Genomic DNA, 13,170 nt, shown 5'->3' with positions numbered 1-13,170 from the left:
AATTTCAAAATTATGAAGTCCTATTCAGCCTCCAGTGTGTTATAGTAATAACTAAAGCATGAGTAACTATGTATATTTAGTAATGAAAAAATTTTTAATTAGTAGCTAAAATATGTACTTTTAACCCTTCCACTGAGTAATATATTCAATAGAGCATATATGTCTTTAAAAAACTTCGTAAAAAACATGCTTTTTTTCGACGGTTAAAGTGTTGTTCCCCTTTAATGTATGTGCAAAATAACAGAATCCTCTGACTCTTAGTTTATCCTATGGACATGTTAACTCTAAAGCATTATTACTGCAAAACGAAAGCAGAACAGACATTATGTCATAGGATATTTTATAATCAAACTGGGTATCCTGGCACCCCTCGAAATATTGATACGTATACATGTTACACTATGTATACTTATACGTTTCCAAACATATGGATCATTTCTTGAGGGTAGATTCTACATACCTAGAGACACCTTTTTCTACATACCTACACAATGAAAAAAGTTCATACGAACATATGTTCGGAGACGTTTATTTTTTTAGTTATACGCCATTGTGTGATGCGTAGAACGCCGACTCAAATTCGCTAAAAACTAAGAAAATCATAAGACACTTTTCCACAATAGGTTCGAGATACAAAGGCAATGAAAAAAGTTTGAACGCACATATGCTCGAAAATCTATACTACTTTAGTTGCATGCTATTTTATATTGCGTAAAGTGTTGTCCATTTCTTGCCTGCATGGAGTGATAACCTCTTTAAGGTCCTACTAGGCGCAGGGATATTCCGGGTCCTTGAACGAGTGATAGATAGTAATAGGTCTTAAGGAAAGTACCACACCGTACGCAATATAAAATACCATATAATTAAAAAACTAAACGTTTCCTGACATATGTGAATATAAACTTTTTTATGGTCTTCGTGTCTGGAATTTACCCTCCAAAAAATGTCCTGCTTGGAAATACCCTGTACATATATCCATACGATTTAGAAAATTTTGTTGTTTGTTTACAGCATATTGAAAAACTGGCAATGTTGTATACAAGCCCTGATGACGTGGATCTCGCTGTTGGTGGCTCATTAGAAAGCCATGTTCCAGGCACACTTACTGGGCCAACATTTTTATGTATACTTCAGGAACAATTTCATCGAACACGTGTAGGTGATCGCTATTGGTTTGAAAGAGGTGATTACGAATCAGCGTTTACTTTAGGTAAGTTGTTGATGCATTACTCGCGATTTCACAATAAGTGTCGGGTTGACGATTTAATTTTGCACCTAAGATCTAAGGTTTAAGGTTAAGATCTAAGGTTTCGTTTTTAGTTTGAATTAGGTGTTGCCTTTTATGACCTTAAATACTAAATTCTGGCAGTGTCAGTGTACCAATCACATACGACTTTTCCTATGGGTGCGACTCTGCCCAAAATACACTCGTAGTTAATACATTGGGTGCGGAGATAATTTCGCTATGCTTCCAGTTCGGCCGGTAGAAAGAACTCAGCCTAAGCTACGACATACGGAGGTAAACAACAAATAACATTCCTTAACGCCATTCTGGTCTATTCTCTTTTATAAGTTTATTTTATATGTTTGATATTGTCGGTCCACAGAGACCGACACCTAAACGGAAAGTACAATGTCAGTCTCTAGGGACTAACACCGACTCAAATGGAAAGATCAGTGTCAGCCCACAACAACCGACTCCGCACCCAACGTATTGAATCAAATATCCACTTTGCAGAAGCGCGAAAAACTCAGGATATAATGGTATCGCGATCAACCTGAGCGGTTGCGCATACTGTAACAACGGTTTATGATACGGTCATCGTTATAGAGAACGAGGATGTCCCCTGCCCGACGTCAATTTCAGGGCTCCAATTCCTCGCTCATCTGTAATATCTAATAGAACAATTCTAAACACTGCTCCAAAATAGCGGAATTCTTGAGGAAACCATATTATAAACCTGTTCAATAGAAATTTTAACATTAGTATTACTGTTAATTACACTGCTCTCTACTAATAACGATCAATTTTTCAGTAAAAACTTGATACTTTTACATAACTATTATTTTGTTGGTAACATAAACCAGTAAAAAAGCAATTACAATTATTTTAATGTCATACGAACTTTTAAAAAATCGATGTTTCAAAATAACAATATAAAGCGTTATAATATAGAGCGTTTGATAGCAGATGGGAAAAAATTTAAAAGGTGCTTCTTGACATCAAAATGATACAAAAATTAAGAATAATGAAATTGTAAACAATAAAAGTTTGAAAATTGATCAAATCTGTTTAAAACTTGGAAAATTACCAAATACAATTACTAGCATGAAGATCGTGATAGACATCAAAGAATGGGAAACAGGAATTACAATAATGCATCTACAGGGTGTTCAAAAAAAGCCATTCAATATTTAAAAAAAGCTTTAGTAAACATAGGTCGAAACGTCAACCGTTTCTGAGATATAAACATTTTTGTTTGTTATTATCATAATTGATTTACTACTAAATTTTCGATGCTTACAGCGTCTTTGTTTTACAGAGTCGCGAACTCTCTCGAAAATTCCACATTTCTGTCGAATTGTTTGACAAGCTTGGTGGATTTGATTACGTAATTCTTTTAAATCATTCATCGGCGAGGAATACACTAGGCTTTTTAAATATCCTCATAAAAAGAGGTCCAAAGGGTTTAAATCGGGGGATCGAGGAGGCCATGCAACTGGTTCACCACGTCCAATCTACCTTTAATCGAACACTATGTTTAAGTGGTCTCTTACATTACACACAAAATGAGGTGGTGCCCCATCATGCATGTACCACATCGATAATCTTTCTGCCAAAGGTATATCATCCAAGTACTGAGGAAATGTATTCACCAAAAAGTTGAAATAAGCAGCTCCTGAAAGCTGATTTGGGAGTATTACAGGGCCAATAAGGTGATTTCCCACAATTCCCATCCAAACATTTAACGAGAAACGGTGTTGGTGATTTGTTTGAATAAATGCATGAGGATTCTCTTCCGTACATACGTGATTATTATGGAAATTTGTAATTCCATTTCGCGTAAATGCAGCTTCATCAGTAAATAAACCGCAAGATACGAAATTCGAATTCACAACACATTTTGTGAGTAGCCACTGTGAAAATTCTGTTCTTGCCTGATAGTCCGGTAGAGTGAGGCTTGTACCCGTTGAATATGGTATGCATAGAATAACTGCTCATGAAGCGTCCTCCAGACCAGAGTAGTACCGATTCCTGTGGCAGCGAATATTCTTCTTACGCTGGTTCCGGGATTTTCTTCTACAATCCTTAAAATACGATTCTCCGTATTAGGTGCCGATATAGCATGTGAGAGGGAATCCTTCGATTAGGAAATTCTTCCGCGTAAAGACGTCGTGCAGATAAAGTACTTCCATTTGCACAGCCATACATAAAATGCATATCTGTCATTTCTTCATTCAATAATACGCTGAACTTTTCACGATACTTTGTAACTGTGTAATATCTACAATTGCCGATCCACAACTGACTGATTCTCAATGAAATCTACTGTCGGCACTTGAATAAGAACATTCAGAACGCGGTTTATAAACACTAAAGTAAACATCGCATGCGATGGAAGCAAGTAAGTCAATCATGATACTAGCAAACAAAAATGTTTATATCTCAAAACCGATTGACCTTTCGACCTATGTTTACTAAAGCTTTTTTATTCAGTGCAGTGTATTCTATATACCATATAAATATTGAATGGTTTTTTTTAACACTCTGTATAAAAATGAAACCATCGTATTTGTAGTTTCAGATTTGTCAAAGCAGATAAAATATTTTTTGTTTTGATGTTTCCGACAAACGACGAAAACCAAAGCGAGTAAAAGAGAACAAGAGACTGAGAGTGGAAGCATATGACAAAGATAAAAAATTTACGATTGCAGGAGCAAAATTGACTTTCTCGTTTTTAATTATTTCTTTATCAAGTTTTTACCATCACTTTTGTGAGATTTTTTGTATTAAAAGAACACTACTCGTGACAAAATTTGGATCATATTTACTTATTTAAAAAGTAGAAGATACTGAATTATTATCACTTACTAAATGAATAAATATAATTAAAATTATCATGTTTGGTGTCATTTTAATCGGAAAAATCTGATAAATATTATGGTAAATTATCAATTAATATTGGTGACGAAGTAAATTGTGTCTTTTTCCTTGATTATTGTTGTTGATTTGGAGTCCCAGAAGTAGCAAAAGGGCCATTTGCTATCATCAGTACAACATTGTTAATTAGTTACATAGTTATTAGATAGAAATGATAAAAAACTCATCATTTAATATTTACTTCACTGAGGCGACAAATATTTCTTTTTAATGTACTTGGGTCAAGTTCTAACAAAATCTGCTTCCTCATTGATTTCGGCGATTTTTTAACATGTTGTAGAAATCACATTTTGAATAACCTTTTCTTATACATGTACCTAGCGGTCGGTCTTTGCTTTCCAGATATATTAAAAAGTGTTTCTAAGATAATATATTTAATATTACGTATTTTTTCTACTATCGTATGAACCTAAACTTCTCTGCGCACTTTGTTTAGGTGCATAATGTGAAATATTACAAGTCTGAGCCAAGAGTTTGTCCGATCAACAGTTGAATCATAACGAATAATAATCGGTCGGATCTGCGAAATGCAGAAATCAAATAAATTACTTTGAACGTTTTTATCTTCAACGTTAATTCTCCAATTCTCCGTTCATTTTTTTGTTGCATTGTGTTTTCGTTTATACGTTATGCGATTAGGAAATTTACGTATTCCTTATCCTCTCACATCAAGTAATTGTAATTATTCTTGATTCTCTTTAAACAAAAATCTCTGTATTCGTGTTTTTACGTTGCACGTAGTTTTCCTCGATTTTAATTAATTATTCATTTCAAACGATAAACAAAAAAAGGACTCGGTATTATTTGTTATGTCGCTTTCAATTTTCATACTAATGCTATTTCCTTCGATGTATGCCAATCTTCTTGTTCGGAGTACAACCGTAGCGTCTAGCGCGTACCCAACACTACCAAGGCCGCTCGGGCGGCAAACTCGCGCTCTCATTGGCCGGTGTTTTTCGTTAATAACTCGTTATCGAAGCTTCATCTTACATTTTCGCTAAGGAAAAAGTTGTTTCAAATCACCCCCTGAAACACCTCTTTCAAGGAACTGCAACATTTTTGTTACACCCTGTATATGGTATACTAAATGTAACATATCAGTACCCAATACTAATAACTCACAGTAGTTTTCCAGGAGATGATGTTATAGGCAATATAGTATAGCTGTAGTACTGGTACTGCTGCTGCACCAGTTTTTGTTCCTAGTATAGCTAAAATACGGACGAAATGTAACTCTAGAATAAAATCACTTTCATCGTCATTGAATGTACCATCCTTTCCGATATCTCTAATACGAGGTTTTACATTATCAGCAAAAGTCAAAGCAATTTCGTTTAGTTGCACGGTATCGGTATCCTATGATCGAGTAATAAATTTGTTTATTTTTCTTGAAACTATTCTATAAGTGTTCTTAAAATTCCAGATCCAATGTCGAGATGCCTTCAAATCTTTCAATCCTATTTTTTCATTAGCTTCTACAACTTACTGTTGAAGATCAAAATCATGAATAATGACATGAGCTACAATAGTGGCCCCACAATTATCGTAAACATATTCAGAAATTTTTAACAATTTTTTAATATAACAGTACACCGTTTACAACTCACCCATCCAATTGTAAATATGTGACTTTTTGAAATTTCCGTTTGACACATTCTAAAGCCGTTTTCTCTTCCCATTGTTCCAATGATTAACAGCATTGGTAATAGGAGTCTCATTATTGTTAGCAATTTAGAATGTTATCATAAGCAAACTGTAACATATCCTTATAAGGCCGTAAATTCCCCACTCCTGCGGAACCGTGACACTGTTAGTTACCGTTGCGGCCGCAAGGCGGCCATCGGACGAATTGCGATTTCGCAATAGGATTCGCAGGCCTCGGAACTGATAAGTAGCCGCGACAGCCAAGGTAGACAGAGCGGATTGAAAGATTTTATGGACAAAAAATCGACATTTTGCACACAAATTGCGAATCGAGCATTTGTGTAGTTAGGACATCGATCCATTGGTGCTAATATATTAGTACAGAATTGTAGAGGTGTTCACTATACCTGAGTGAAAATCAGTGAAATTAGAAAAGAGGACACTGAAACAGTGGGGTATTCAACGTCAAAAGTAAAAAACCTCCGCCATCAGGCGAGGAGGGCTCAAGAGCCATATTCTATCAACAGAAGTAGAAGCCATTCATTATTATTATACAACCTAAACGCAAATAAACTCTCAGCTGATGAAGATCTCAAAACAAAAGAAAAACTGGAAGAAACCATTATTCACACGATTCCGGTAAGGAACAAATTCGGTTTATTAATGAAATGCTTTGACTTAGACAAATGCAAAAACAATCAACAATTCAATAACAAAACTAATCATAATGCATCAAATCCACCAAATCAATCTATAGAATCAAATTCATACAATTCAACTTCAGAAAAACAAATATCAACGACAATTAGGAAACCACCACCAATTTATTTACACTCAGAAAGAAAAACAAGATTAAAAACATTCGTTTCATCTGTAGAAAAAATAGTTGGAGATAAATATGAAATCAAATGTAAAAGAAAACAAACTAAAATTCAATTTGAAAATATTAACACATATCAAAATTTCATAGACTCAGCGAATCCAATCAAATTGAATTTCATACATTTTCTCTTCCTGAAAATAAGACATTAACACTAGTTATAAAGGGACTAGAAGATGTAACTCCGGAAGAAGTAATAGAAGAAGTAAAGAAAAAAGGACTAAATCCCACTAACTGTTTTAACCTAATTAAAAATTCACAAAACAATAAATTAATATTTCGTATTTCTTTCATGCCAGGAACCCTAGCACAAGTATACAAAATAAGTCACTTATTCCATACAAGAGTTTATTGGGGAAAATATAATTCAAATAAAAATTATATCCAGTGCTATAGATGTCAAGCATTTAGACATTTAGCAAAAAACTGCAACAAAGCACCAAACTGCCTCAAATGTACTAAAAACTACTTTACAAAAGATTGTACAAAAACTCCAGACTCACCTGCCACATGCTACAACTGTAAAGGCAATCACCCTGCAAATTACAATCAATGCCCCTCTTTAATCAATTATTTAAACAAAAGAGAAAAAACAATAGAGCCACAAACAAGCAGCCATATTGCAAAAACACAAACATTGCAAAATCATCAACTTCCAAACTTACCAAACAGACATATTAATCAAATCACGTCTCTCTACCCAATACCAATGAAAACAACAATGACTTATGCACAAGCGGTAAATCATAATATTACTAATCTAGAACCCACAGACACTAATAATAATTCTAATGAAAGCATCAAACTACTAACAGAAACAATTAGTAAAATACAAAAACTAAACATCTGTAATCTAAGAAAAATTTTAGCTTTAGCCAAAGAATTTAATAATAGATTAAAAAATACTAATTCAATTCTTGAACAAACAATAGTTTTTGCAGAAATAATCAAGAATTACAATGTATAATACAAATAATACAAAACTAACCACAGTTTGTACCTGGAATGCCACCAGTGTCAAAAACAAAATCCAAGAATTAACTCTGTTTCTAGAAACTCACCACATTGAAGCAATGTTAATATCTGAAACATGGCTTATTAATTCAGACATTCTCAAAATAAGGAACTATCAAACAATTAGAAAAGATACAACAAATAAATCCAGAGGAGGAGTAGCAATAGTACTACACAAGAACTTAAAATATGAAAACATAATTCAATCAGAGATTGGACCAATAGAATCTTTATTCATTAAATTACATACTAAACAAGCAATCACTATTGGAGCAGTTTACTGCCCTCCTAAGTCAATCCCAACAAACGATCACTTAAATAACTTAACTAGCCACAACTCGCTATATCTTATAGGAAGAGACTTTAATGCACAGCATACCTTATGGAACAACAGAACAAATAACAGGTTAGGCAATTTAATTTATAATCTTATGCAAAATAATACTTACAACATTATCTACAGCGACACCTCCTCTCATCAAGCTCCCAGAAAAATACCTACAAATATTGACTTCTATATAACTAATATCCCATCCATAGTAAACACAAAAACTATCAACCAACTCTCCTCAAACCATCTCCCAATTCTCACAGAAATTACAAGCAACTCTGTCTTCTTCTCCAACTTCACCGTTAAAAACACAAACTGGGAAATGTACAAAGCCATCTGCTCGACTTACAAAATTAATAACATCATTAACTCTGAGCAACAGATAGATCAAGAAATTAATAGTCTAACTAAATCACTAAACTCAGCAGTCAGTAAATCCACAACCACAACAAAAGCTTATATTAAAACAATAACACCAGACTTGGAACTAATCAACCTATAAATCCAGAAATAGATTTACAAGAAAAGTTAAAAAAACTGGGAGCCTAAATTAAAAATAGTCTAAATAAACTAATTCAAAACAAAATTATTCAAATAAAACAAGATAGTTGGAACCAAAAACTAGAATCAGTTAGCAGAGACAAAACCCACCTAGGAACTTGAAAAGCCAGCGTGTCTCTGATTTTTTTCATAATTTTTCATCCAATAGTTTAGGAGAAATTGGGCAATAACGTAAAGATCTTGAGTTTCTTGTCCAAGCTTCAAGCAGGGTGAGTAGCAGACGCTCCGCGTGACTTGTACCCTGTTGCTGGTCGGCTTAGCGTTCTCTATTCGCGCTCTCTGATTGGTCGGGGTTTTTCGTTAATAACTCGTTAACAAAGTTTCGGAGGACATTTTTGCAAAGGAAAATGATATTTAGAATCACTCCAGGAATCTCCCATTTCCGGCTCCCGCACTTAGTTTAGGACACCCTGTATATTATATATCCAACTGATATATGTGCCTACTATGAAATTAAGAGCTCAGCCTACGTATAATACAAAGGTATCCAGAGGTCCTCGATTGTATTGAGGAATACAACGCACACAATTGAAGTTGTATTTGTATTTAAAAAATGAATTATGTTGTTAAGTAATTACCTGTACCATCAACTAACAGTTCCTCTGAAAGAATGAATTCTAAAACAAATTATTACCAGTTTTATATATAACCTTTTTTTAATTATTTAAACATTTGCAAAATATTTGACTAGTCGATAGATCTAATAAAATACAGCAAATTTTGTCTTAAACATTTTTTTTCTATCTCCCATGAATTACGAATTATAAAAAAAATCGAAAATTAGCGAACTTTTAGGAATTGATGTTACCTCCTCAGAATGAATTTCCACAGGAAAAATTGCATATTACATACCTGCATGTGCTCTATGTATCCCCAAAGTCTCATATTTTCGTTAATTTCCGGGTTGGTGATCATCCCTCGTTAGAATTGTCTTATAAGATTATAAGGATAGTATATCTGGATAATATAAAGATAATATATTTGTTCTATAGGTTACGTAAGCGCTTGGATCTAAAAGGGGCATCAATCACCTTAATCATTGAGGATGGTCGCTGCTTCTAAGGAGCGGTCTCGATGCACTAGATAGGTCTATCAGTTACCTCCTTAAGGCATGCGCGGTAGTTCGTAATTAATGTGGAACTTATTCTAATTGCATTCGTTTTTAATTTAATAACAAAGGAATACATTAGAGTTTGTCTAGGCTATAATGAAAATATATAATATATAATAAAATAAGAAGTAGGTGAATATTTACAGGTCTTACAATTACTAATATATATGTTAGAAAACTCGATAGAATGTTCCTCGTTCAAGGTTCTAGGATAAGTGCCATGTGATTCATCACAGTTTTCTTACCAAAAGGCATAGTCTTCCCCACTTCATGGTTAGATCCTCCAGGAACAGAGTTCCTATTTTTTTAGCAGTATGACGTCGGGTCGCTTGCTATCACTAGACACACTTTCCAAGCATAAACAGTCAATATAATGACACTCGATAGCTAGGAGACCCAACATGGTCATCAACCGTTGCTTGTTGCCAGGACTGTTTAGTCTCACTAATTTACCCTTCGGGTCATACGCATCCTAGGACACTATCATAAATCCATAAAAGACCATGCACCGTTCGGTCATCCTTCTTCCAACTCTATCTTTCTAAAAGAAATGCATTGCCGCTAACATAAAGGAGGACAAATACTTAAATAATGATTATAGAAAAAGATGAAAAACTGTTATTAGATATTCTTGAAATAAATCTGATGTTTGTCGGTGAGATAACTTTAGCAATAGGTGTAGTGTAACCTTTAACAGGAGTACTTTCGATCGCATTCATAACAATTGCCTGTTCTTTACTAGGATATAAACTGTGTCACAAGTGTATGTGTTGGAGATTCCATTGTTGGTGTTACTATCGTTCAATTTCTTGAATCATTTATATTCCTGAAGTCAGGAGCATTCACAGTTTCGTTGATACATTTACTTGCAGACCCCTATCCAGGGCATCGATACTACACTGTGCACTTCTACTTGTTTAACAAATCATTTTTTATTACTTTATTTATGAAGACTGAGCGGCATATACAGAATTGACTCGCTGAACATCATAAATATGTCCGACTCGGTCAGTGGCTTGAATCAAGCTAAAATATTATAATCCATATTTATTCAATTCCATTTTTTGTTTTTTTTTTCCAGAACAATTGAATGAAATACGAAAATCCAGTTTTGCCAGGCTATTATGTGATAATGGCGATCACATTACTCACATGCAGCTAAGAGCATTTAACGGCGTATCTGCAACGTAAGTTCCCCGTTTTTATTTTATTCAATGACTTTATACCATGCATTAAAAAGTATCTGTTCGTTACAGTAATCCTATCGTGAGCTGCAATCGCATTCCAAAGGTAGATCTTTCATTATGGAAAGAGTATACACCAAAAGTACAAGGTACAGAACAATACCTTCAGAAGTAAAACAATTGTAATATTAAATTTTATTATTTTGTCACAGTGTAAAAGTAAATATAATTCATATTGCGTGAAGTATTGTTGTGAGGTATTACTGTAAAAATATTATATTAATAACATGTATCGTTTCTGTAAAACATTTTTCCAAATTCAACAGCATTAATCTTCCTTTAAATTTATGTATACTGTTACCTGTCTCTCTTTATATGTAATTTTTAAATAGTTATTAAGTAGATTGATGATATAGTAAGTAAAGTAAGGAACATGTAACGTATTTTCAGTTATTCATAAATATACATATGTATTATATAATTTTTGTAGGTACTCAATTTTTGTTAACATATATGGAGTATGAATATATATGTCAGTTCCTTTCGGAACAAGAATTTCGACTTTTCAGAAAAATATAGTAATAAAAGATAGGAATAATAACAGCCATTTAGAAGTAAAAGATTTTTTTTATTGAACTCGGCCCGCTCTGAAACAGGGAATTGACTTTTCCTTTTCTTCGGTCTGCCATTTCCTCCTACACCCACCGTTACTCCTTCAGGCTTAGCACCATTTAATATTACATTCTCTTCTTGGTATTAGAGCTATTGATTGTGAGATACTCGGGTACCTGGGTGAGATACCCGGGTATATCAAAAGTACCCGTGATACCCGGATATATCAAAATTACCCGTGATACCCGGATATATCAAAATTACCCGTGCTACCCGTGTATCTTACGGCTACCCGACACACGAGACAGACAAGACTGTTGTGCCGAATTAAGCCGAGTTGAACCGAATCGAATTGGAATGAACCGAAGTAAACCGAACTGAGCCGAATTGTACCGAACTCGAATAAACTGAAATTGAATCTTCGTTATGAACTAAAAGTATTTGTATTTAGCATTTATAGCAAATATTTATTAATAAAACAATCAGTGCCAATAATCAGTGTTGCCAGATCGTACTTTTAGGTATGAAACATATACTGTTTGATTACCTACTATCGTACTATTAACGTACTTAGCTTGATATCACACCTAAATCGTACTTTACTGAAAATTAAAATTTCTTCTAAGTAAGAAGATTAAAAGTATAGTATTTGAACCCTCCTGTAGTAAAGGTTTCCTTTTTCTATTGTCTTTTTTTTATTTCCTACCTTTACGTTAATTTTCCTACTATTTTAGATATCTAGATGTACTAAAGTGCAAATCGACACTGGCAACACTACCAATAATAGAAAGTTAAGATATCCACGGTACATTACATAACAGATATCAGCTGTTTTATTTCCTTAGGATGATTATCCGAGAAATCTTCCTGCGTCGAGCTGTCGTGAGCTCGAGGCAGAACAACCTGACAACTTCGCCGTATCCGCCCTGCGAGTTGCTCTACTAAAGAACCGATTGTCCGGATGGGCGCCAGGCACTTTCGTGCCGATTATACGAAATCGAACGACACTATGCGACACTTGCAGAACGGGTACGGCGGCTATTCTCGGCTAGCTCGGCGGAAGAGGACGGGTCGTGGTCCGGAAACGCAGGAAAATCGGGCTTTCGCGACAACAGAAACGAAACGCAATTTGTCTCCCACAGATGTTTATTATAATTTCGGCACCGTGCAGACGGCACGGAGGAAGACCACAGGTGGTCGGTGTTGAACAAACACGTGTCCGAACACCTCGGCACACGTGGACTCGCCCGTTACAATGCTGTCTATCGGAATGATCGGATTAGCGTTACAAATCAGAAGTGAATACTCTATCGCGGTATTACAGACGCCCTGGAGGAAAACCCGAGTCGCACCTCGCACTAGCGGCACTCCGTGCCCAATAAATTTGGAACCAAGATAATTCAAGTGGCTTACCCTAATTTCGCTCTTTTCCTAAGCCGTTTCGACAACGAGTGAAGACACTCGGCACGCGCGCATGCGACCCCCCTTGATTCGCGGCACGTCCCTCCCCCGCGAGAGCGCTGCAGCCCCTCCGCGTACTCGCTCTGGCCCAGGCGAGGAGCAAGGCCCCGCTCCTCTCCGGTGACGATCCGCATTTGTCCGCCAATGTGGAGACTCCCCCAGGACTTCCTGGCTCTGGCCGCCTGGGCAACGATCTCCGGGCTCGCCTCC

At 35.3% G+C, this 13,170-nt stretch overlaps 1 protein-coding gene across 1 annotated transcript in view; it reads left to right on the top strand.

The window, feature by feature from the left end:
• LOC143188789 (peroxidase) overlaps window positions 1-11,215 on the top strand; it is a 154,285-nt gene extending 143,070 nt beyond the window's left edge. The window contains exons 12-14 of the mRNA XM_076393232.1: window positions 1,012-1,210; window positions 10,785-10,890; window positions 10,960-11,215. Of these exons, the coding sequence (XP_076249347.1) occupies window positions 1,012-1,210; window positions 10,785-10,890; window positions 10,960-11,062 (408 nt within the window). The 3' untranslated portion in view covers window positions 11,063-11,215. The remainder of the gene's footprint in view (window positions 1-1,011; window positions 1,211-10,784; window positions 10,891-10,959) is intronic.
• Window positions 11,216-13,170: the final 1,955 nt, after the last annotated feature.

Source organism: Calliopsis andreniformis, chromosome 3, assembly GCF_051401765.1.
Source record: "Calliopsis andreniformis isolate RMS-2024a chromosome 3, iyCalAndr_principal, whole genome shotgun sequence".
Classification (NCBI taxonomy): Eukaryota; Metazoa; Arthropoda; class Insecta; order Hymenoptera; family Andrenidae; genus Calliopsis; species Calliopsis andreniformis.
The sequence above is the reverse complement of the archived record's forward strand: the minus strand, read 5'-3'. Positions and strand labels throughout refer to the sequence as shown.